General features: G+C 41.8%; 3 protein-coding genes across 4 annotated transcripts; 2 read left to right on the forward strand and 1 right to left on the reverse strand.

The window, feature by feature from the left end:
• Nucleotides 1-60: 60 nt before the first annotated feature.
• On the reverse strand, nt 61-2,034 carry LOC105453314 (phosphatidylinositol-glycan biosynthesis class W protein). Its single transcript, XM_011695154.1, has 2 exons — nt 1,920-2,034; nt 61-1,844 (listed from the first exon to the last, which is right to left on the reverse strand). Exon 2 carries the CDS (start codon nt 1,819-1,821, stop codon nt 262-264), a length of 1,560 nt encoding a protein of 519 aa, XP_011693456.1. The 5' UTR covers nt 1,822-1,844; nt 1,920-2,034; the 3' UTR covers nt 61-261.
• Nucleotides 2,035-2,105: 71 nt separating this feature from the next.
• LOC105453316 (ATPase WRNIP1-like) lies at nt 2,106-4,223 on the forward strand. The gene is made up of 3 exons (XM_011695155.1): nt 2,106-2,779; nt 2,849-3,692; nt 3,890-4,223. Exons 1-3 carry the CDS (start codon nt 2,453-2,455, stop codon nt 4,102-4,104), a joined length of 1,386 nt encoding a protein of 461 aa, XP_011693457.1. The 5' UTR covers nt 2,106-2,452; the 3' UTR covers nt 4,105-4,223.
• Nucleotides 4,224-4,689: 466 nt separating this feature from the next.
• LOC105453317 (protein slowmo) lies at nt 4,690-25,477 on the forward strand. 2 transcript variants are annotated; one of them, XM_011695156.1, is made up of 5 exons: nt 4,690-4,943; nt 5,455-5,623; nt 11,083-11,169; nt 24,187-24,360; nt 24,780-25,477. In XM_011695156.1, the coding sequence occupies exons 1-5, from the start codon at nt 4,912-4,914 to the stop codon at nt 24,840-24,842; spliced, it is 525 nt and encodes a 174-aa protein (XP_011693458.1). In that variant the 5' UTR covers nt 4,690-4,911; the 3' UTR covers nt 24,843-25,477. The 2 variants fall into 2 exon arrangements, with proteins under 2 accessions (XP_011693458.1, XP_011693459.1); XM_011695157.1 differs by lacking the exon at nt 11,083-11,169.
• Nucleotides 25,478-25,929: the final 452 nt, after the last annotated feature.

Here is a 25,929-nt window from a genome sequence, read left to right on the forward strand (position 1 = left end):
AATTAAAATTTATATTTATATAATATTTAATTGTATATCTATATTTGGCCATATGGAATTTATAACGTAATCTTTCTCTATAACGAAGAATAGAAAAAACTATTAATAAAATTCATTGTACACGTTTAGGTATAAATTATGCAATATCTTTAACATAAAAAAGATTTATGGAAGAAATATTGTTTTCAGCAAGATTGTCAAAATCTCGATCAAATATTGTAAATTCATTAAAACTGACTCAACACCATCTTTGTACACATTTCACAGTTTGATCGGTATTTTAAGCCTGTAAAGTATCAATGCTGAAATTATACTCACAGCCATATATATAATTAATATTAACAGAGCTACCGATTGCTCGGCGTACAATGTATGCACTGACATATTGACAATACCAGTCAGAACGTTACTGACCAGGAAAAAGAATAGGCCGTTGTAATTTACAGCGTCGCAAATCTCTAAGGATCTCCTGATTACACACTCGTTACTTTCTTCCCTCTCACTCTCCACGTGTTTCTTTAAATTCAATCGCAAACTTTTACGCATCCTCTCCGTTTTGCTTTCAACGCACGGCTCGCTTATCGCGCAATTAGTTATATCCAGCACAACCTCTACGAGCAACAAGAAACTAAGCAGTGTAGTCGTTAGGATCACTATCCACATGCAGTACCCGGCATTGGCTAATCTCCTCGAAATCTTGAAATCGCAGAATAATATCGCGACGCAAGTTAGCGCTGAGATCAGGCATAATTTAATACACAACAGCATAGACTCATTGTAGCGAATTCCGAACTCAAAACCGTGAAGTTTCACAGATACGTTCATACCCGATCGTGCGTGGGAATTTTGATATGTTGAATGTATCAATCTCCCAACAGCTACACCAACGAAATACAGTCCTACGTAACCAGGTACGGATATTAGGCCCTCCCGATTGGCAGAGAAAAAGTCGTCTCGCGGCCCGTCCCGCAAAACCCACGCTTCTAAGCCCTTGGTGCCCATGGTGTACTCATGCATCCACAGTATCCAAATACCTGAGAGTAGCGAGTACCTCGAGCTAACGGTGCTGGTGATCATGCTGGTGAACAGCTTGACGATGGCTAAAGTTACAAAAAAGTTCCAATGAACGCCGTACTCGGTGACGTGCTTCTGATACCCTACGTACTCGACCACCGCGAATCGTCCGAGTCCCAGCAGCAGGAGGGGCACGCAACTTCGGAAGCAACCCTTCATATTTCTCGTCAGGGTTTCCGAAAAACCCGCTTGACGGTAGGCGGAGAAGTCCCGGGCCTCCGGCGCGACCAACGCATTCGCCAACACGAACAGCCCGACACCCGTGTCCATTAGACTGTACCCGGACACCTCCGTCTTGGCGAACCTCCGTGGGAAGATACGAAAGTCGACGGCCAGTATGCAAATCGCGGTGATAATGTTGGTCAGCGCGCGAAAATTAGTTAGGAAGGGTCTTTTGCCGGTGACCGGCCGCATAGTTAAATCGGTGAGATTAACTCTTTTTCTCAAGAGCAGCATTATGTTTAGCAGAGAAATCAATACCATTGTCACGCACACGGCGACGATGCTTTCTGACAATACGGTACAACACAAGATAGTCGGGATGACAGTTAGTGTGAATTCCACGACGGCTCTCACATTTTCGTGGGTGTACTTCTTAAGGATCCCCAGAGTCGTCGCCGCCAGCAGGACGCCGCATACGGTCGGCAGAAGCGTGAAAATCACCTCCTGCGGCGTCGTGCCCCCGTGATTCGAGACGAACGCCTCCTGCTCGAGTCGATATTGCTCCATGCTCGCCGGCGGCGTCATCGCCAAGTCGAATTTCAGGCATTCTACGAGCGTGCCGACAACTCAACTATAATTTCGCACAGTTGAAGAAAGTGTATACTTGACAGGCAAAAACTTACGGTTGCGGATAATGCTGCTCGTTTAATTCATTACTCGCGTGTTTCGCCACGCGTGCGATAAGTATACATCGTATGTCAGTTTAGCCATGTATAGCACGAGAGATTTGACGTGAATGACGTGTGCGCTGGATCAGCTGGGCAGCACATGGTCAGTTCATATCGCCACAGATGGCAGCACGTTGTTTTTCTTTATTGTTCTGCGAATCTACGCGATTTGACGAGAAGAGAATGTTAATAATCAAATGTTCAGTGGTCTGTTATTATCTTTCAATGTAGCGTCAAAATTGTATCAAAACACTGTGCTATGATTGCAATATCATGTGATTAATTGAACTACTTTATATTAAAAAAATGACACATGTTAATATTGCTGCATTAAATAAATAATCTCCCGCGTAATGCTTTTTGCTTGTTAAAATGTAGCGTGTACGCCTCTTCGTTATTTAAGTATATTTACGCAACTGCAGATATGCATTTAATACCTTTAATACGCAAGAAAAGAGTGACATAACCAAAGAAAGTCAGAGAGTCACATGGAAGCAAAAACCAACAATAAGAGATCATTTCCTTTCGATGAGGCCTTTACCACGAACGATCAGGTGAAAAAATTTAAAGTACACACCAATCAAATGCCCAGCAGTAACGCCAACATGTCTGGACATAGTTTTGTAAAGCACTCCAAAGTACAATCCTCAGAGACATTGGAACGTCTTTCACTTGCTGAAAAGATGAGGCCAACGAGTATTGCGGCTTACGTGGGACAGAAACAAATCATTGGCCCAGGCACTGTTTTGAGCTATTTATTGGAAAAGGGAGAGATTCTTAGCATGATATTCTGGGGTCCACCTGGATGTGGAAAGGTAAATCTAGATTTATTCTTTAATTTTGTTCAGCTGTTGTATAATAACCATCTATAATTTATGTTTTAGACATCCCTGACGAATATAATAGCATGTTTAAGCAGGGAATTAACGAGCAACAACGTACACATTGTGAATCTGTCTGCAGCCAGTTCCGGTGTAAAAAGTATAAGGGACGCCGTTGCCGCAGCAAAGGATAAATCAAATTTCGGATGCAAGACCATTGTCTTCATGGATGAAATTCATCGTTTCAATAAGCTTCAGCAAGATATATTCCTGCCACACATAGAGGCGGGAACGTTTACTTTAATTGGATGTACCACCGAAAATCCATCTTACAGTTTAAATCCAGCTTTACTAAGCCGCTGTCGTGTGTTTGTGTTGAATAAGTTAACGGAACGTAATGTAAAGGAGATCCTTTATAAGGCACTAGAATGTATAAACGGATGCACGCTTGATGCACAGGAAAAAGGACAGACAAACGGAGCAAGTAGAGAGCAAATTAAATTTCGTTCCAACGCAAAACTGAAATTTCATGTTGATGACAATACAGTACAGTGGCTAGCAGAAGCATGCGATGGCGATGCACGTGTAGCTCTGAATGCTTTAGAATTAGCAACGCTTGCGAGGCAAGCGGATGGATTAAAAGCATCGGGCAGTAATAATATAACAATAGCTCTGAAAGATATCAAAGAAGGTTTAATAAAAGCGCATACGCTCTCTGAGAGAGAAACCAATCAGAGCAATCACATGTATTCCGCGCTTCATAAGTCGATAAGAGCTGGTAAGGCAAATGCCTCCCTGTATTGGTTGGCCAGAATTATGGCAGTTAAGGAAGATCCGGTAAACATTGCGAGGCGGCTAGTTAGAATATCTAGCGAAGACATTGGTCTAGCAGATCCAGAGGCCTTGGGTAAAGAAACGTGATATAATAGGTGTTTTCCATTTAGTGACATATACATACAAGTCGACGCAAATGTCATACTATCCTTGGCATTTAGTGAGTAATAAAGACTAAACGACACTTGAGTCGATTCATATTTGCTAAATGGAAAGCACCCAATATTTTTTATAGTATATATATATAACTAAATTGTTTTAAAAATTCAGGTGTAGCTGTTCACACGATGCATGGATGCCAAATGATTGGTATGCCAGAGTGTGACGTGCTTTTGGGACAATGCACGGTTTACTTAACGAGAGCACCGAAGTCTCGAGCGATATATAATGCATTAGATGCGGCTAAGAAAAAGATTTTGGAATGCGAAGGTTCTCAACCTGCTGTGCCATTACACATGAGATACAACTCAGACACAAAGTTATAAAGTGCATAAAATGTTGATAAAATTTCTTTTGTCTGCGTAATTCTTATTAGTTTATAGTCTTTTAAATACATTGTTACCATTTTTTTATCAGTATTACTATTAAACTAAAAAAATATGGAGACCTATGTTTACTTAAAGAGTTACAGCGTATCAATTACTTTTTTTAAGAAAAGCAGAACTCGTAAATAATTAAGATCTATATTATATAGACACTTTCGTTTATATTTATATATATATCTACTTGATTACAAAGAAACCTTTAATCTCTTCAATTTTTAAGCAAATTAAGGTAAAATCATTATCTCGTTCCAATCTGAGAGTGGGCGATTGAAATTGGATAATCCTCAATCCAATCCATTATTTGTCATAAAATGATTACTACGTAATCAATTATTTAACTATTATCAATCTCGCAAATTTGCACTTCCTCACTTCGCGAGACTTTGTAATCTCCCTCGGTGTGATGCAATATTCATGAAATATGAATGATACGTTTAATATTAGCGCGCCATTGCCGTATGACGCAATCGACCAATGACGTTGAACACTATATACAATCCATCTATTGGCTGACGCTGCTATCGTGGAACGGACTACGGAGTACACATACCTACTGATGCACCGTCGGCCGCGATCATTTCCACTTACATAGTTACATCACCCTGCACACATGACACATCTTTAAAGACGGCTCGACGTACGACAGACGCCCGACAACGCGACAGTCTATTCCGCTCACGTGTCGCACGTTAAATTATCACAGTGCCCGCCCTTCATGCAGTGTCCGTTTGCCCTAACCGTAACGCTATGAAAATCTGGACTTCAGAGCACACCTTTGAGTGAGTATGAGAACGTTTCTCCGAACGAATATTCATTGTGCTCCGTTACGTGCTTGACGTTAATTATCTTTGTTTGCGACGGATTTCGTCTCGTCTAAAGATCGTAATGCAGTTACACGCTACACATGCCCTTGTTACACAACCTCGTTATAACCTCGTTTCTGTTTATTGTTACACCCTTCAAAAATGGGCAACGTCTCGTCGAGTAATGTAGGTTATCTCCAAAATGCAAAGCTGCAAAGTGCCCGTTTATTTTTACCTATCCTTTCTAATGGATTTCCGAAAATTTGCGTGTATATTTCACAAGGGCAAGAGGGAGAAGGTTATGAGAGTCCGTCTCCGTTACATTCATTGTACATTCAGTTTGACCTAACCTAATTTTCACAAGAGAAATTTTCTCTCCTCGCTTTCACCCGGCTGGAGGATGCTCTCGTCGAACGAAATAATTTGTAGGAATTTAACATCGACATGATTATTCGCTGGATGGGTAATGAGGGTAATTTATTTGCAGTCATCCTTGGGAGACGGTAGCGCAGGCTGCATGGAGAAAGTATCCGAATCCTATGGTGCCTTCGGTTATCGGAGCGGATGTGATCGACAGAGAAGTGGTCAACGGTGTTCTCCGTACCCACAGACTCGTCGTTTCTACCCAATGGGGCTTTCCTAAGTGGACGCAAGCGGTAAGTGTTATAACTTTCCCACGTGTTGGCGCGCGTTCGATATCGCATTCGGCATTATACCCAGCTCTAACCTTACCTCTAACTCTAACCTCGAATCGGCACTGTCAGAATTGTAATTGCGCCAATTTTTTGGGAATGTTGCAAATAACATTGAAATAAATAAATTATAACGACGAAGCAATCTTTTTACACGAAATTTTTTTATACACGGTATTACGTATTATTCATACAATATAGAAAATGTATGAGAATGTATCTGTAAATATTAAAGTAGAATAAACACGTTTTTATATAATTAGGAGAAATATTTCTGTTATGTAACATTTGAAGATGTATTTTTCTTTCGCTATTTATTTCGATGTTACTTGTATCATTCCAAATTAGTATTATCGACCCTGACAAAACTGAACATGATGTTTGCCAGTTGTTACATGTAGCTATCACGTTCCATTTACGAAACTACTATCTAGATATCAAGTGGATATGTCAAGTTGACATTGTTATACGTAGTTCTAATTATATGAGTATAGTTTTTATGTAAATGAGTTTACTTCGCGGCCGGAGTGCGATTTTCTATAGCCGCAGAAGACAATCTAGAAACGTGTTAAAACGCAGAGTGTGCTATAGTATCGCATAAAGCGATTAACGTGACAGATGCCTTTTAAATACCAACCTGATTTCTCGATTTAAAGATTAGATAGTTTTGACTTAAAAAAACACGGTTATATCTCGAGCGAATGATCGAGAGACTATTTACATCACTCATATCTATATTTTATCGATCTAGATTAACTTTAATCTCGGTTTAATTTATTCTATCTTTTTCTAATTTTTAGAGCTAGAAAAAAATGAAAATCAAGTTAAACTAAAATTAATCTATTATTGATAAAAAAAAATGGATAATAGAAGTATCTTAAATAATCTTAAATAATAATTATATATATCTGTAACGAAAATCGAATTTCGAACAACTTAATAACTGGGAATTTTACAATAAAAGTCTTCATTTGTATTTTATGTGCCCTATCGATGTATATATATTTTAAATATATTATTATTCGAAATTGAACAAAATTATAGTAAATTAAAAAATATTATCTCTTTGTTGATCATAATTCATTTCGTAATTCGGATACTCGGATTTAGTCATGATGGTTAATAGTTAACAAGAGAGATTACCATATACTGTAATTATATGACTTGATAAAGAATCTTCCTGTTTATGATGGAAAATTACTCATGTGTGTCGGCCGCATAATGCCAAAGAACATTCCATCACGTATTATGACATTTATAACCACGTGGGTGTCGACCTGCTGTAAGGTCGCCGTTTAAATCGACTTTACTAGTTGAGACGCGCAGACCGAGCTGATGGTAACACTTTACGAGAACTTATCGACAGCTTTTTCCAATTAAAAAGATGTAAATAAAAAATAAGTTCTTTAGCTTTGGCTCTTTCTGCTTTTTCTATATCAAAAATGAGTTTTGTTCTTATTCTTATTCTTCTTAGATTGGGCTGTATCTTGCCATCACTTACCTTTTCCACAAGTATTTATAAAACTATATAGTAAAAATGTGTCTAATATATGGCTCTGTATGATGTGTAAATGTATGCGAGTGCCTATAGTGTATCGAGTTTGCTAATTGTAAGCTACTATGTCTGCGGATCATACCTGCGGAACTTATCTACACCTCGGTTCATCGATTTTTTTCGGCGCACTCTCGCGGCGTATGAACAAAACCGTTTCATTTACGTACGAGTTTATCAGAACGACCTTTTCGAGACCTTCGCGACTTGATGTCGCTCGCCAGTAATGCTTGAATAAGTTATCGACTTGCGCCAATTACTCGGAGACCTTTACAATTTATTGTTCTAACTTCTTTACGCGCAAAGTCACGTAACTATACTAAACTGTTTGACCAAGAAAAGACATGACTTAGAGTAGATATTTATAACTTTGGTCAACTGGACTTTAGTACAAATATATTCAGTTATATTTTTTAACGCTTAAATATGTTACTTCTTAACTTCTAATTTTCTTACTTGAATAGCTCCAATTTTCTAAGAAATTTTGAAATTATATCACTGTTTTCCTTCGAATTAATTTTCTGAAATAAATATGAGAAAATAGGATAGCTAATAATAACATCTTGTATATTTTTAGAGATTCTAGTATTAGCTTTAACGTCAATCGAGAATAGGGCATAGTATTGCATTTATATTAGTCCTTGAAATTTCTTGGTACAGTTTAATGAGAAAATGAACTTCGAACGCAGCGGAAGATGTTACGACATGCTATTTACAGTTTACGTAATCAGCATGCTATACTACATTTGACTTTTTGGTGAAATCTTGTTTGAAGAGTTGTTTCAAGGTAACACACAGAAGGATATTTTAGGTCGAAGTGTAAATGTTTACTAATTTATGATCACTTTCTCTCTATTTTATATAACTTGCCTTTAGCTTACTTTTTTATTAAATTTGTACCGAATGTATTTGGTGCATGAATTTTTTATACGAAGAATCGCACATAAATTTAAAAAGGTGTTTGTTTTTATGAAAAATCTATCAATTAATTTTATCTTATATTAAGACGTATTAATATTACGTAATAATTTCTTAAAGAAACACTATCGTTATATTTAGGGATTTCTTATTTCTGTTATTCGTCAAAAAATTTGAGTGATATTGCACCTTGGTACGTAATTTTATCGGCTGGTGCTGCTTTTTCACGGTCGTTCGCACAGTAAAATTGACGTTGCTGCACTGATCTCCGACGACAAGAAATCAATCCATGAAGCAACCTAACAGAATCATTCACCTCTTTCTGGTATCGCCCGTGGCGTGTGTCGCGCAAAAACCTCGCGCCATTCACCCTAGTCTAGCAATCTCCGCCGGCGCGCCGCGGCATCGTGGAGACCCGGAAATTCGAAACTTTCGACAAACGTGCGCAAAAAGAAGGTGCCGGGGACCCGGGGAATTGCAAAACAACATCCGCACTGGCATCAACTTTCATAATGAGCACGCTCAATGTTACGCCGTTTGGCAATCGTCCAGACGCGCCCTCGCCTTCTGGAATACTCAGGCAGCTCTCTGTTCTCCCGGATTCCCCAATCCCTCGCTATTCCACGGTGCCTTCGCCGGAATACTGGAGATTCCGGGGCGTCGAATCCCTTTCGGCCCAGCGAATCGCTTCCTCTCGTCAGATTTTCTATAAACTCGGCCATTTCGCCGGGCCGTTTCGTTGTGCAACCGTTCGTTCAAATGGCTCGACTCACTGGTATCACGTATAAGGTGTTCGAAGAACGATGGAGATAAAGAGATCGTCCAATAGACGATAAAAATTCGACGCGAGATTTATTTTACGAAACGACCTAATTTAAACGACTTAATCTATTGAAATAATGGACGAGATTGACGAGACATTTTATCTTTTTATGTTCCCTTTATTTTAACATTTTATTTATTGTTGTAAATAATATGTGTCTGCTAAATAATCAAATCGTCAAAATAGTAATTAATGGATACAACAAGAATTGGAAAAAGCTGCCGATTTTTGAACGATGTATAAAAAGCAAATACATAATTTAAATTGTGAAAAATTATAAAAAGAGTATTTTCTGCGCCACCGCATTCAGGTCATTGTTTAAAGATTTAATGTAAAACGGATACACATATGTATCGAATAGATGGGATCGAATGTAATGGTTGTATTTTGTTACGTATTTCGTACAATAGTTGCCGCAGAGCAACTTGCAGTATTTAGATACGCTTGAAATTATTTAACGGACGGGGAAAGTGCGAAGGACCATTTCGAACCGCGACGCTTTTCGTCGGCACCATTTTCAACGTTTACGCCGCCGATGCTGCTATCGCGCTATACCCGAGTAATTAGCGGATGCACTCGACAACGAAACGCGCTTCGGAGAAAAAAAGTACACGAGAAAAGTTCACTTATCGCGCCCGTTCGCGCGAAACGCTCGAATTGGCGGTTCGTATAAGCAGGCCGGTTTATTCGAGCGACTAATTAGAATATGCATAATTAATCGGTGAGGAACAATAATTAAAGTGTACTTAGCGTGCCAGTATAATTAGCGTCTTTCTAATTACCTAATTACTCATGCTAATTTGTTATTAATATCGCGTCGCCGTGGAAACTTACGGAGAGTGGCATTCTATTTCTTCTCGGTCGGAATAGGCGACCTCAGATCTTCGGTACATATGTATATAGATATATTTATATCATTTTCGAATTATTTATCGCCGTTGATTATTTCTTAACGATTGCCGGATGGACGCAAGTGGCTGTCGATGCATTAAACTGTGCTGCGAACGTGCGAAAAAAATTTCAATGTGAGATAAAATTGGTTGATCGATCGTTTGTCACTGGGATGACTCTTATTTTTATTTGACAACATTTTATGATTAATCCCTTTCGGCCCAGTGTCTTTCCGTGAAAAAGTGTCAGTTCTGTTATGATTGATGATTTTTTATAGGCTTGCAGTTTTATCGAGATCGAGAGCTTAGATATATATACATATTTTTTTTTACAACGATTAAATAAAAGGTATCATAAATTTGGGATATTTGTTATGCTTCTCGTGTAGCTGTGAGAGCAGAATAATGCAACCGTCCGCTATATAGGTGGTTAAATTAATTACCGCGCACGCCTTCTGACGTAGAACCAATTAATAATCGCTTATCGCTTTCTATAGAGTCCAACGCTATTCGCGTAAATGTTGCTTTGTTTGTTTAATTCGCCTTGTGTACGTATAACATGCTGATACGAGCACATAGTGTATTTCCACAAAGGCCGTTGTTACCTTCCAGATATTGAGCGTGAATGCTACTGTAATTTCTGAAAATGATTTCTTATTAATGCTATCTGTAATGTATCAATTACAGCCGGTAAAATAATTAAATAATTATAATTTATACATTATGATGAGGGAAGGTGCTTGGCATTTGATGGATTATTGGACTATATAGGGCGACATGTTATTATTGATTATCGAAAGCAACGCTATATACAAAGTTGTCATACATTAATTCTCAGCTAATTTCTACTTAATCCACCATATTACACTGTGATAAATAATTCACGAATTACCACGATTTTATTGCATTTCTTTTTTTTTTTCGCTCTGCTGAACACGCTATGAAAAGTCGTGAAATCAAGCCGAAGTAGCTCTCGAAGACTGAAACATGCCATTGAAGTTTGGAAGGCTTTATCGTTGAATTCAACGCGGAAAGTTTGAAACCGGAAGTGCTTGTCTATAGCACTTCCGAGATTTTTATCGGTGGCCGAATCGGTTTTTAGCAGTTTGCCAGCCAATTCTCGCCGGAACTACATTTAAATGATTCTTTTTACACTGACTTCTTTTTACACGGACCAGACTTTTACGTTGATGCCAAGGCTTATTATGCGCTCGCACGTTTCTTTTTTTTATTTTTACAGTTAATCGGCTACGCGAACTTGTGTTACGCCAGCGAACGCAGCGAGGTCGATCCTGTGAATAGACAAATGATCCTCAGGACGCATAACGTAAGTATCTGTTCTTTGTTCGAAAATGGGCTGAGAAACCGTTGTACTTTTCCATTATTCCACAGTATGATGCATCGTGCAATTTATGATAAATTTTTTACATTAAAAATAGCTATTATCTGAAATGAATATCGTCGATATGGCACTTGACTTGTCATTCGTAAAAGAGGTTTCTCAGTGTATACAATTGATGTAAAAATAGTTTTTAATATTTTATGCTAAAATATTTTATGTTAAAAAAGAACGGCTTGCATTGCTAAAATGAAAATTTTCTCCCGCATAAGCCGCTGATATCTCTTTACAAAAAGCACGCATTGTGTGACGTGAGAGCATTCGCACGCTGACCACAAAAACGATATTTTTAAATGTAATCCAATATCTTCGATCATATATCCGGTATGCGTAGACTAGCGTGGATACATCCGAAATATTCATAAGCAATGTGCTTGCTTCGCTTAATTAGAATTGTATAAGTCCGCGCTGCTCATGCAGTTTTGATTAAATTTTTTAATGGAGATAGAATTTTTATGGGGAAAGGGAGTCCCTTTTCTGCAGATCTATTTGTAATTGCATATTTGATACGATTACGTCGCGACATTCAATTCATTTGCAGATCCTAAATTAGATATTGAACAGCATCTATGAAACAGCTTTTTGGTAGCACTGGGGTGTTCGCAATTGACCTATTATTATACATTAGAAACATGCGCGAAAAATGAAATTTGACTGAATTTATATTATATATATGTATAATTGCTGGAATTAAATATTATTGATTATATTTATTTTTAATATTTTTTGAATTCAATTTACATAAATATATATATGTATATGTATAGATTTTGAGATTACGCTAGCGAGCGTAAGTGATAACATTAGAATTTTTATCATAGACGCGTGTATCAGAAATATAATATTCACATCTCGACGGTCGGTTATCAACCGAAGCGTCGCGTCGAAACGCATCGGCGATCGCATCGCGCACTCGTTTCTGCGATAACGAAGTGAGCATTTTTGGGCGATTTTTCGACCATAACGAAATTGCGAATGCGTCGCAGCCCCTGTTGCGAAATGGCACTTTAATAGAGTGTCGTCCGGAAAGAAAGAGAGAATGCCGTGCGGTTGCTCCATTAGCGCGTAATAAAAGCATTCTTCCCGCAGCGGTGTTTCTCTTTACATATTTCGCTAGTGAAATAATGCAAATGTTATATGAATAAATGGACCTCGTTTTGTAATAATGGTTTAAAATTATTACGTCGATTTATTGTTTTCATGTCTATTGAATCGTTAATGCCTGTGAATTGACATAGTATGTATTATATCAGTCATACATTGATGATAACATTGTATTTTATCACTTCTCCGGCTTTCTTGTCTATATAAGCTTTAGGAAGGAAAAATTGTGGAAAAGTATTACAGATATTTTTGAATAATGTCCTTTTAGTTAGACACCATATTGAACTAAAATTTGGATATCCTGCATAATACAGTATCATTTCGTAATACAACAATGAAAAACGTATAACAGTAATATACATACATACATAGATAATATAAAATAAAATAGATCACAGGACGACTTTTCTCATTATATACGCTTTCTTTTTGTCACATCGCGTGGATAGTTAAAAGTTGGTCGAGGTGAATTGCTATTCTTGGCTCGCTTTGTAACGGGCAAGTTTGTCAAATTGCGTTAAAGTTTTTCATGCCGCGTTCGTGCCTGGAAAAGTCACTTGGAAATTTAATATTTTTCAATACTTCCTCGCGTAATACGTGGATTATAGTGAAAAAAAGTTCACGACATCTCCACCGCGGCTCGTCTGGCCGTACATGCAACACGTCCGCAACACGTTTCGCAATGGAAGTGCGCCGACGCAAAATCGCCGGATTTTTTCCGAGCCGCTATCAGAAAACGATTTTCGAACCCCGATTTACATAACATCCGTTCCAAGGAGTATGCATAGTAAAGACCCTCAGGAAAAGTATCTAGCTGCAAGCCCGAAGAGATCGACGCGTCTGAAAGCGAGGTGGGGGGGGGGAGGGGAGGGAGAGAGTGCGAGAGCGAACGTGTCGAAGGGGAGGGGAGCTGATGCACGCCACCACCGCATCCAGAAGGTTGGATATGATAGGTTATTGATGCGCGCATTACCGGGGGGTTGCATAGCTCGGGGGAGCTTCTCGGCGCGGGGCATATCAGGTGGGGTGTCAGGGAAACGGCGGTGGGATATGGCAAGTCGAAGGGGGTGCTAAAGGGGAGGGGGCGCGGCATTGGTCGCGGCTCTCCCGTTCGCGTCGAAGATCATCCCCCCTCCCCCTCGCCTCGCCTCTCGAAAAGAGACCAAGAGAAATGCGGGGGTGGTAGATGCATTACTGGTATGATGAACGATCCGCAGGTGGCTTAAAGCAAAAGGAGGAGAAGCCTCCCCCCTTCCTCATGTCTACGGAGGAGCTGTTACGTCGACCTTTTATATCCATCGAGATTCCGTATGTACCCGCCCGAGTACATTATGTACTCGACGATCGTACTCGCACGCTCCGATTCTGCTTAATTCGTACGAGAGGGATGCTTTTACAAGCGGGAGTAATCGGCGCCTGCCTGAGCGATGTTACTTCCGCGGATAGTTGATGGGATGAATAGGATGATCGAACGAGAGTAAATCGTCTTGCGGAGCAATCGCCGGCGTATAGCAATTCCATTAGCTGTATGCGTGATACTTTAATTCAGCAATTCATTGTTCATAATGCTCATCGATGACTGATGAGCACGATAAATTATTATTGTTTATTATCGATCGTATAGAAAAGAAATAGAGGTGGGTGGATGGGCAATCGTTTACGCGAAGTGGCTAATACATTCGCCATTTTTTGATATTTGTGCAGCGAAGTGGAACGGCGGTTTATTTTCTTTAGGCACGTCGGGATGTAAAGGGTGATACATTAAACGCATAAAAGCGGCAAACTGTGTACCGCTATTGTGCCGCGTGCAAACCGATACAACGGGCAAAGACAAATCGCGGAGCGTCTGAAGTATTAATGCGGAAAGCCGTATACAACGGCGGGATGCAGTCGCGCATGATCGATCCCGCTTCGAATCCGAAGGTGAATACCGCAGACATCGTGCCACCGCAATAAATTCGCCTTTATCCGCTCATCGATCGTTTTACGGGGCGGGGGAGGGGGTGCAATCTTGCCACCTTTATTCACGCCGATGCGTCACGTATAATATACGCACGGCCGTCCCACGGGTGCGGCGGCGTAAGACGGGACGAAATACGTTATCGTGTACGCATTATGCGAAGTATCCAACAACTGCGAAACGAAGGAGGAAGGTGATTTAAGGAAGATTCCGGCGCGCATGTCGCGTCACCGGGGAAATGCTGCGCGCGAGTTGATGCCTCGAATGAGATCGTCTCTCACTGTATTTCGACTCCATCTTCCACGCGGGAGAGTCATCTTTCTTGTTTGTGCTATCTTCCTCAACGAGGAACGTCTCCGCAATTACGGTTGCGGCCGAATTCCTCGGAATGTACTGTTCATTTGCCAGCATGTCTCCGGGATTTCTGCTGTATGCCGCGCAACGCGCGTGCTTTGAGGAGTTAAATCCATGTTAAAATAAACATTACTAGAAACTTTCCTGGGGAACGCCAGTTGTGTCTCTGTACAAGATGTGCACGTCACAGGATATTTACATTGTGCGATATCGTATTACAAATTTATCGTACTAGAACATCACAGGCGCGCGCGTACCGTGCTCCATTTATTTCCCGCTATCATTTATTTTTCTATATAGATTACGGTGTAAAACATAATTTTAAATTTATTTATTTATATGTGTATGCGTGTACGCACGCTCACACATGTACACATACCTCACACTATATATTCATTAAAATTACTCAACCTATATACTTATTGAAAAAATATTTAAATCGAAATATTACAAGTCCAAGTTAAATTTAAAAATTTTTTTAATTAAAAAATTGTGTATTTGTGTATTTTAAAATTTATATTTTTATATTTGACAATTTTAAAAATTTAAATTAAATTTTTAAATAATTTGTATATAAATATATTAATTATTGATAAAACATTGTATTTATATGGAAAATTATTTAATTATGTAGATTATTACTATTAAATTGTATTAAATAAGAAATGACTTTTATTAATCGATTAATGAAAAATAATTTTGAGATATTTATTTTGATAAATAATTTAATTAAATAATTAATTGGTGCTGGAATTCAACAAATATTATAAATCAATAGTAGTAGGTCATATTTATATGGCTTATATTTATATTTATATTTATATTTATATTTATATTTCCATTCTGCATATCACATCTCTTTATTAAGATATACCTATACAGTTATATCTTGCGAAAGATGATTCTAGCGATCGCCAATTGTGGTAATCTATATTAAAGATGTAGGTATTTGTCACATTAAAGTCGAATTGGACCTGGAAGCGAGCAATTCCCTTGGGATGAATACCTAACGCGCATGCATGTCATGTAAACAGGTGTGCATGCACGTTATACGCTCGTGCCAGGAGATCGCGATGGATGATGCGCGGTTCGACGTGAGCTCGGTCGAGTCCAGTCGAAGTGTAACCAGTCCTCGAGTTGAGTCCTCTCTCCCTCTTTTTCTTGAAGGGAGAGATATACCTTTTAGCAATTTAGCCCTCTCGCTGGATAGGCTGTGTCGGCGTTGCGCATACCTAAACGCATACGTTACATCACGATACACCGTTGTTCCTAAGTACACACGCGATACATGTGCATCACGTTACAGGACCGAACATAATAGGATAGCCGGATATCGTCCGCGAGGATTATACCTGGTATATGCGAACATTAAGACGATCACGATCACGTCCCGGAATAATTGAGTTGCTGCGCGCACGCACGAGAAGGGTTTGACGGATTTCCGCGCCGATTTCCGCAAATCGGCATTACCTCTAGGAGATTACTTTTGCAATTGGCTATTAATCCGCATAAGTGAATCTCACATGGTTGTTAAGATAATCACGAGGGTTCATCTTTTCATCTTCCAGTTAGCACAATTGAAACCGCGTTCGATGGATTTCTGTAACGATCGTCGACTTCTTCTGTAGGTTTCTCCTATATGAAATTATGCAATTTGCCGTCTAATGCACAGCAATAAACGGTAGCACAAATTGGCGTTTAATTGGTATTAGCCGTAAAGAGGAATTATGCAATTATGAATTTCGCGAATTTAATTGTCTCTATAAATAGTTCAACAATTATTATTTAACTTCTTGTTAAGTTATTGTATTTCGTGGACGAGCAAATCCTATTTTATTAGTGTAAAGAGATTGGCACACAGAGTACCGAGCCAATTGCATAAAGCAATCCAATTAAATGGAATTTCAAACTCTTCCGCATTAACGTTTGAATGACACATATAGACAAACATTGAATCGCGCGTGTGTAAAAAATGCCGACATAGCTATTTCACAGCCTGTCAAAGTCATCGTTTTCGCGGTCCGGTTACGGTGTATTGCCGCGTAACCGCGATGATACACTGTTACGAGAGCATCGTGGGGGAAAAAAATGCTATTTTTTTTTTTTTTCAATGAGTTACACGGCGCTCGTGGTAGTTACGAGCAAGGTGTTTTACGCGCCGGCCCGCTTAAACTCGCGCTAATGAAAATACTGCGCTGTCCGAGCCTCGCAAATATTGCGCCGCTATAAAATTGCATATTGTTAATTTACAGCAATGCAGGAGGGTCTCACCCGGCGCCTCGCGGGAATTCGCGGGTGTCATTGTTTCGTAGTGAATATAAGCGACGGCGTGTAAAAACGGTGAAATATTTTCCCCGTTGCTATCAGGGCCGGATATTATCAGATTATAGAACGAACAGGCGGCCGCTGGAAACCGACCGCGTGTAGCACGTGTCTGTGCTTGCACAACGTTAATCGCGCGCACACGCGCGCCTGTTTAAGCCCATTCATCCTTTTCTCGTACTGCTACGCGCAGATGGGGCATCTTGGCCCCGCCACCACGGCTTAACATGTCGCGCTTACGAGCACTGAAGTATCGGCAAACGTTAGTAATATTAATCTAACCTCTTTACACGTAAGGAGCTGCTAATTGAATCAAGTAATCGGTGATTATAATTTTTAACTGGATGTGATATACCAATTAGTCACGAATGTAATGCGGCTAATTGTCATTATTCGCCGCATCAAAGCATTAAATCGCAATTGCAATCCGCGTGCAAAAGTAAACAGCACGGCTGTTAGTGTCTAATACGATAAAGGGAAGTTGTATCCCAGCGTACATCAATTCGGTTTCGCGGAACAAGGACAAACGCGGACTGCGGGAAAGGGTCGATGCGCATTTCGGCGGCCCCGTTCGAGACGCGAGACAGTTCGTATATATCGGACGACGTGTTAAAGGGGATCAACGACTGATACGAGATCGAGTTGAGTTCATTTCTGCGAGGTGAGAAATTATTATTTTTTATTAAACCCATACACCCACTCGGGCTCGCGCCCGCCGACTCTATATTTCAGTCGGTTCGAAAAGTGCTGGCGCTGCCCGCTCCGCATCCGTATAAATACCCCGGGATGTGTGTACGTGACCGCGCGAGAGGCGTGCGAGACACGTGGCCTCTCCCCCGCCCGTGCGGCGCGGCGCGCGTTGAGCCGCGTGCAATTTGTTGTTTTTATGATTTAGAGGACCACGTGTACAATAATTCAGTCGCCCGTGCGTCCAGCGGCACCCTCTCTCGCCCGCCACCCTCTGTCGTCCCTTCTCGCCTCCCGTACACTCGCCAGTCGGAGGGTCCTCCATCACCGAAATCCGCGGGGAGTCCGCGAGTACGAGCTGGGGGATACATTGCCGATACGCGCGCGTCCGTTATTAATTCTCGTCCTCGATGGCGAGCGCTCGAGCATCCTCTTCGCCACACCGTCCGCGCCCATCCTCCTCCCTTCGTTCACCTCGTCCCCGCCGTCTCGGTGTTTTCGCGCTCGCGCACGGAAATTCGTGCGGCGATGAAGGCGGAGGCGCGAGGGCAGAAGGGATCGTTAGAGGGGGGGGGGGAATACACACGAGTCGTTGCCGCTAAAATATCGTTCCGGTTTCCTTCGTGCTCGGCAACGTATTGCGATCCCTGCTTACACGCAGGCGTGCTTGATTGATTTACCGGGTCTCTGTTTTTGCGGGATTCCCGGAAAGCCCGCCTCTCGCGACATCGGCGGGGAACCGATGCGTATTAACCCTTCGGTGACGCGCGTTTAAATCATCTGGATTCGATGGGGCCTCCCGATTTTCTTTCCGAATCGCCATCAGGGCGACACCGCGGGATTTTATAAGCGCGTCGCTTTACGAGTGATGGATGGCCGGCCGCGTTTGTCTCGCGGGTTTGTGTGCATTTAATCATTCGCTGGGTTAATTTTATTTGGAGGTTTTAGAACGGTAAAATGTTACTGGACCTGGATTAGACATATAAGAAGCGTCATTTTAATCGAATTAAAACGAGTCTAAATTTCTCCTTGTGCAATTAGAAGAATTTATATCAGCACTGAGAACAGAACCATTCCTATTTGAAAACGCGGTTGTACAACAAGCGAATAAAGTGCACGGTTTGTGTATCTCGTTAATTTGGTGGAGAGCGAGAACGAACCACTAGAAGTTCTCGGTTACGCGATCTAATACCGATTTGTCAGCAACGCCCGAAATCTGCTGAAATCGGTGATTACCACGCGCGCAGAGGAAACGTCCGAACTGCATCGGGGTCGATTCACAGGGTTGTGTGCCGCCCAGCAGATTTGGGCTTCCGGCCGCGAAACCCTCTCGAGGCATCGGATGGTATGGGCGAATTGCGAGCACACCCGGGTCCGAACAATGCAGCCTGCGCAGCCAAATCCGCAAAGTCCTCTCAATTATGCGGCGATGCTAATTACTCGCGAGTGCACGCTGAAGGAGAGCCTCCACTTCACACAACGGGCTCTCCCTATCCTCTACAGTCTTCCATTCTCCGTTGCTAATACCAAAGGGTAAAACGGAATCATGAGAATTTGATCGGGAAATAGAGGGACGCCACGCTGCGCCTATCAACGATCGCGGAACTTCTCTTCCGACGAGGTTTTAATTAGGAAAGTTTAAGTCAACATTTCTCTACCTATCCGCCAAAAAATAAATGTGTATGTACGTTATGCATACATCAACGATATTTTGACGTGAAGGATTACTTCCCTCTATTACATATTATTTATACGTACTATATTTGATACGTACTATAAAATAGTAATAACATATTTTTAACGCGTTTAATACAGACTGGATTGCAACAATACACATAGTTTAATTTGTAGACTACTTAAAAAAGATGTATGTCGTAAATTTTTTTACGAAAATTGAATCTCTGCTTACTTTGCAGTAATCCTGTTTTCATGCCTAATTGCCTACATCATTATCATTTAGTTATTTTAGTTTATGAAAGAAGATATTGTGTTACGAAATGCTCACTTCGCTGTGTGCCGCCGTAAATCGATACGATGCTTACGAGGCAGCTATTCAGAAATCGTTCGAGATATCTCGTCTACCGGTTGATGCGTCATCGGGCGCGGCCGCGTTGCAACGCCCGCCCGGTAAATGGAAAGCAAACGAGGGGTTTTGGCACAGAGAGACCGAGGCGATTGGCAAACATCGGTTTCGACGCGCGACTGACGAGAAAAATTTTCAATTAGCCGATGCACCCGCGGCGCATCGCGTAACGTCGCTCGCGCCCGCCGCCCGCACGACGATGCCCGCCACCGCTCTTCGCGGTCGTGCCGGAAAAAGAGACCGAAATTAATTACTTTCGGCGTCAACGACAGATTCGCAGTTGACGGGACGATCGATCGATCGTCCGCTTGATACGATTAAATCTCGTCCCATTCTATGCGCCGCCGGTCCACCCCTCCCCCCTTTCCCTCTTTTGCGGCGTTATAACTCTTTTCTCTTCGCTTACGCGTTGCGGCCCCTAAGGCGTTGATGATACTCGACGACGAGGGAGAGAGATCCGCTTTGTTGTTCAAAGAACGCGGCGCGAACTGCGAATAAACTTCGCTGAATATTCACCGCGCAGAAAAGAATTTATATCAGCGCTGAGAAACGTGGTTTATTTCGTGGAGATTCGCTAGGGATTAAAAACGATTGTCGCGGATTGTACGCCGAGTAGCACGGACGCTATTAGCATACATCTGACACAGGAATTTTTGCGAAAAATGATAATCCTCGTCAAAAACGAGCCAAAAAAATGAATGACGAATCAGAATCGACGGATAGAACGTATTTGCAACGTGTTTCAATCATCCGTTACTTTATCATCCGTTTATATTCGTGAAAAAAAAATCTCGCAGCTACGGCATGTAAATGCGCGCTTAAAGGCTTACAGTTTTCAATCCGCGCAAAAAACTATTTACATACGTCACTCGCCGGGACATTTCGAAAATCAAAAGCTAAAGCGATTTCTGTTTCGTGCAGTTAGTTACCATTCGAATGAAAGAGGCCGGATTGGAGCGGGAGCCCGAAGGAGAGAGAGAGCGACTGCTCTTTGATATAATACCGGATTGCCGTAATTCTATCCGGCATTAAGCGAAGCGTTTTTCGCGCCGCGGTTAAAAAATTCGCTTCAACTAGAGTGCGATTACATCCCCGTCACACGGCATGACAATGGAATCTCTCATCTCGCCAATTACACCTCTTCCCATTTGTCTTTTTCTCGCCGTTGAAACACTCGTTCTTCTTTAAATCCCCGGCGCAGCGGTAAGCTATTGGATATTATCAGACAGCTTCCAAAAAGCAAGACGATACCATCGCAAGTTTTAAATGCTTGAAGGAGTATTTCCAGTATCTGACAAACGGCAAGCACATTGTTTTTCGCGGGAGCGACGATTAATTACGTGACTTTCGAGGAATACATTTTCATTTAAGTTATTGAAACAATTATATTGAAATATAGCGAAATATTTAAATTGGATGTTATTAGTGAAGAAATAATAGAACGTGCCTTGCGTGCGCGCGCGCGCGCGAATGTAATGTCCTTTCCGTGAGAGAAAATTAAGGGCAGAGCACAATACTGGCAACAACAATACTAGTATTTCGTATTGGCGAGCTTGCCGTTGTGGCGCGGGTGCAACGAGAGCTGCAATAACAGTATCTTATTTAGATAACCAGCCGTGTACTTCAGTAACAGCTCTTCAATTGCTGCGAGCCTCGCCTTTCTTCGTGTTTCATGACCTGTATACGTAGCATACTCAAAATTATATAATATATTAAATATAATTCTCGGAAGCTCTTGAGAGATATATTACTAAATAGCGAAATTTAATATTATTTTTGTTTTTTGCTGATTCCTGCGTTTTTCCGTATCTTCGTGTTGTTTTAATGTTTTCCCAAATGTACAATATCTATAATATACACCGAAAGTCTCTTAGCATATCGTAACTAGAGCATAACTACAATTCCCGCGGGTAATCATTTTCCATATCGTCAGATCGCAACGATATGACGAGATTGTTACGACACGCGAAACTCAGGATTACATCGACACTCAGGATCGACTCCTGTCGTTGATATAATTCCGCGAATTTCACAGTGACATGGCACATGGACGGTGGCGGCGACCACACGGCAGCGTCTAGCGCGACGGAAATTTCATTTCCCTCGAATTTAATCGACGTCTTTGTCCCTGACTCGCCGACCGTGAGCCCCCGTGAAACCGGCAGCCAGTTCGCGGGTGTAATGTTAATTTTTTCGTTTCTTCCTTCACGTCCGTGGGTCACGGGGCCCTTTGGAAACCGCCGTGCCGCGAAGCGAAGTTGGACGGCGGAGTTGACCGCGGTGTAACACAGTCGGCTTCACTGATTGCCAATATGGCAGAGTCCATAGAGTACAACACCGCGCCATTCTATATCTGGTAGATGGTCGCGGACCCTCACAATGTGCCGCGGGCGTTAATTTCCTCGTGAAACGTATTGCGCCCCCGCGATTCAATTGTTCCACCCCACGGCGTGCTATGCCACGATGGCGCTCGTCCGGGAGCTCATAATGACGTGCATCTCTGCGGACTGCTGCCCCCCCCCCCTCCCGACCGTACGTTATGACCGTCACGCGGATGTGGACATTGGGGCCCATTTTCGACCCCACTCGTGCCACTTAGCCTTACGGAAAAAAAATAATTGTTTCTCTTTACGTACCTTGACTAAGGATTTTGACTGCGTTTATCCGATGCGTAACGTACATATTCATTTTCCCGTGGCAAGAGGAATGTTGATCCAAACTTTGCCAATTAAAACTACGTCGAACGTGAAATTCCCTAAATAATTTTCATTCGCGCAACTTGCTCGTGTACGTTTCATCGCACCGCGGCCACGGCAAGATGCGGCTGTTTAGTGATTGGACTGTCACAACAAAAATGGTAAATAATCAACAGCCGCGGCTGCGATTTTTGAAATTGAATAAAGGTACACCCGCGTCATACAAGAGATCGAAACCATGAGGCCGGTTTTTCCGGCCGTAAATTTACAGCAACGAAGGCTATCCGGTACCAACAGCAAATACGTTTCAGCTAGTACAAATTCTATGACAGCGACACAGATTAAACTTTAGGCCTCGGGGTAACTGGCTCGAGGCGCCCAGTTGCCGCACTAGTTTCCAGCCCTCTCGCGCTTCCAGCCCCAGCCCCTCCCTCTCCCTCCTCTCCCCCTCCTTCTCCCCTTCGCCCATCGTCGCGCAAGCAGCGCGGGTGATTGTTTCTCTCGCGGCAGGAAACAAATCCGCGCGCGATGACAACGCGACGCGCGCTGCACTCTAACGGGCTTCGTACCCCACGGTATGCCGCGCTGCAACAAAAGCACGCCGCACATCGCTCCGCAGAGTGCTGTTTGTCGCTTTCGTGTCGCGTGTTTACGCACTGGCGCACTGTAATGAATTCGAGATGGTCTTCCAACGCGCGCTACTACTCTCCGGTTTTGTTACTCTCCACATTTCTCTACGTATTCGATTAGTCGCGGCATACCGTATACATTGGATCTACACAGCCGCATGTTCGGTTTCTAACACGTACACGCGCGCTATAACGCATTGTGAGATCGCAATGTATATATATCGCGGTCATTCGCGGGGGTTGCATTATTACCGCACCGGTCCTTTCGTTAACTCGATAGTTTTCACCGCAGAACGTTGCGCAAATATTGTCTTCGAATTGCGCGATAGCGCAAGCAATATTCAATGTTTACGAATATCATATGTTTAATAAGGCGATATAATATAACAGAAAAGGATTACGCCGGAGAAAATAAAAAAGAAAATAATTCTACTATATTGGTACAATCTTGTTGACTAAAAATATACGAAAACGAAACGTCGAAAAATTAATTTGGATTACTACAAATAACAATGTCGTATACGGGTCATTTAATAATTCTAAAAATAGCTCAGAAACTCACATCAAATAATGCAATCGAAATAAAAGGGAAAAAAGGAGAGGAAAAAATATAGCGTAATGGAAGGCACGGAAGTGGAAGAGTGCCGGATATGCTTTTTTTCCTCCGTGACGGGATCCACTACCGACTCGTTTGCTTGTTTAGTGACATTGATTATTCAAGGGTGTCTACGTCACTTTCGTAGTAACGTTCCATCTCGATAATTCCGACTGCCCATCTACCCCCCGGAGGGTTGCTAACCCCCGCGAGTCGTACACAATGATCGATATGAGCGACCGAAATTCATGACGCGAGTACACGGCGGCGTGAATGTATTAGGCAATGTATTTCTTACGATGTGACAGATTTGATAATGCAAGTCACGCGTCTTATCAAAGTCAGAAATCTGTGTAGTTATATTACCTTCATGATATGAAGGCGTAATATTCGATTCGAATCAGCTCTATGTTCATTCAACGAATGCGGAAAGACTCATTTTTACTTGGCTATATATAGTGTGTTTTCACGGCATTCGTGGCGCTGATCGGATCAACTATTCTTGCTTTTTACAGTTGACCTTCGGTAATTATATCGCTGTAGACGAAGCTGTCAGATATACGCCTCATCCGGATGATCCCACCAAGACGTTACTCACGCAAGAAGCGGTGGTCACCGTCCGGGGGGTACCACTTACCAATTACATGGAGGATCTCTTAGCATCAAAAATCTCCTTCAATGCGAGCAAAGTAAGTGATCTACATTTTGCTTCTGAAAAATTCAACGAAATCGAATATTGTTATAAATTCCTATACTTGTAGAAAATTACGTTTTATTTATTCCAACAATACAAATCATGCCAGATCTCAAACGTTTAAGAGACGAAACTTCTTTTTTACGATCGAATAAAAAGAACAGGGAAATGCACAAACTCTATCTCGGGAGACATGCAGACTTCTGTCCGAGAAATTTTTCTATTGCTTGCTATTGGCGCTTTTTTTCAATTCGGCGAACGGTGTATCGAAGATTTGTCATAAAAATGTTTTATAAATGGGTGATGCACTCGCGCGCGTCTCATAAAAGTTTACGAATGCTACGGACTGCAATCTTCGCGATCGCGCGCCTCTTCGCGCATATATATAATCTTTTTTTTTTTTCTTCGTTTGAGGGTCGACAAGGGTTGCAATGGGTGATCAACAAGCTCGAATCCGAGATGAAGGAGTTTGCCTGAAAGGCCCGGCCGCCGTCGCGAAACTTCTAAACTGCCGCTATCAGCACAACACGAGCGCCGGCGTCGATAGGGAGCGGCAACTTCTAGATCGAACGATTACGCGGATCAGAAGAACATTAACGTCCCGAGCTTCGTCAGAAACGAGCAGATGATTCGCCGCAGGCCATGTAGATCGCCTAATTGAATTTTGCGAAACTTGTTACTAACCGGTTTGCAGGAACGAACGTTTCCCTTTGAAGGGCGATTGCCTCCGCAACCGTACACTTGGGTCCAGACCTGCAAGGATCTGCCGAACGGATGGGCGAGATAACGACTGATATAGAAATATGAAAATACGTAGGTTTAACTTAAACGAAAGAAGTACAATGGTTGGCACGGCGATTGGACGGCAATAATTCCAATGCTTCAACCCGTACTCACATACGTTTATCGGTAAACTAACCGATTGCGTAATGCGAGTCACGAATTTACGTACACTTAGCCAATTTTAAATACATCCGCCACAGTTTTTAGAGAATTCAGAAACAAATCTGTTGAACGGATGTCAATATTATAAGTAATTTATATTTGATCTAATCATGCAAAAAATCTTTTAATGAGTAGACACAGTTTCTTTATAAAGTCCATAAATTGTTTTTTTGTTTACTCCCCCTTCTCTTCCCTTACGTTCTATCGTTTTCTACTATTTATTTATTGCATATCATTTATTCAATATCGCAAATCATTTTTGCTCGGCGGTGCAAGTAGCACGTACTACGAAACCTACCTACTACAAACTCAAACCTACTACAAACGGTCCCATTGACTGGCCGAAGACAAACAATGCAGACACAGACCTTCGCGAAACTATGTTCCACGGAACTATGTTCGCCGGACTCTCATTCCTCCTCAGCGAGAAGCCAAAGCTCTTTGATTGCGGCAAAGAGGCAACTTACATCGCGTTCCGAAATCATTGCGCGATCCCTTTGACGCGTTTATCTCGCGTTCGAGAATTGTACCGTTGTCGCGACTAATTAATTTCGCGATTTCCCCTTTGTCGCGGCGCTTTGTCGACGTATATACCGAAAATTTGCAAACTACGTTGATT

Source organism: Wasmannia auropunctata, unplaced genomic scaffold, assembly GCF_000956235.1.
Source record: "Wasmannia auropunctata unplaced genomic scaffold, wasmannia.A_1.0 LD336000.1, whole genome shotgun sequence".
Taxonomy (NCBI): domain Eukaryota; kingdom Metazoa; phylum Arthropoda; class Insecta; order Hymenoptera; family Formicidae; genus Wasmannia; species Wasmannia auropunctata.

What these genes read in the sequence shown, in the direction of transcription:
- LOC105453317 (XM_011695156.1), top strand. Translation starts at nt 4,912, where the DNA reads ATGAAAATCTGGACTTCAGAGCACACCTTTGA. An exon ending in TTCCTAAGTGGACGCAAGCG is followed by an intron (nt 5,624 to 11,082) that starts GTAAGTGTTATA and finishes TTATTTTTACAG; the next exon opens with TTAATCGGCTACGCGAACTT. An exon ending in TGATCCTCAGGACGCATAAC is followed by an intron (nt 11,170 to 24,186) that starts GTAAGTATCTGT and finishes TGCTTTTTACAG; the next exon opens with TTGACCTTCGGTAATTATAT.
- LOC105453316 (XM_011695155.1), top strand. Translation starts at nt 2,453, where the DNA reads ATGGAAGCAAAAACCAACAATAAGAGATCATTTCCTTTCGATGAGGCC. An exon ending in GTCCACCTGGATGTGGAAAG is followed by an intron (nt 2,780 to 2,848) that starts GTAAATCTAGAT and finishes TTTATGTTTTAG; the next exon opens with ACATCCCTGACGAATATAAT. An exon ending in AGCAGATCCAGAGGCCTTGG is followed by an intron (nt 3,693 to 3,889) that starts GTAAAGAAACGT and finishes TTAAAAATTCAG; the next exon opens with GTGTAGCTGTTCACACGATG.
- LOC105453314 (XM_011695154.1), bottom strand. Translation starts at nt 1,821, where the DNA reads ATGACGCCGCCGGCGAGCATGGAGCAATATCGACTCGAGCAGGAGGCG.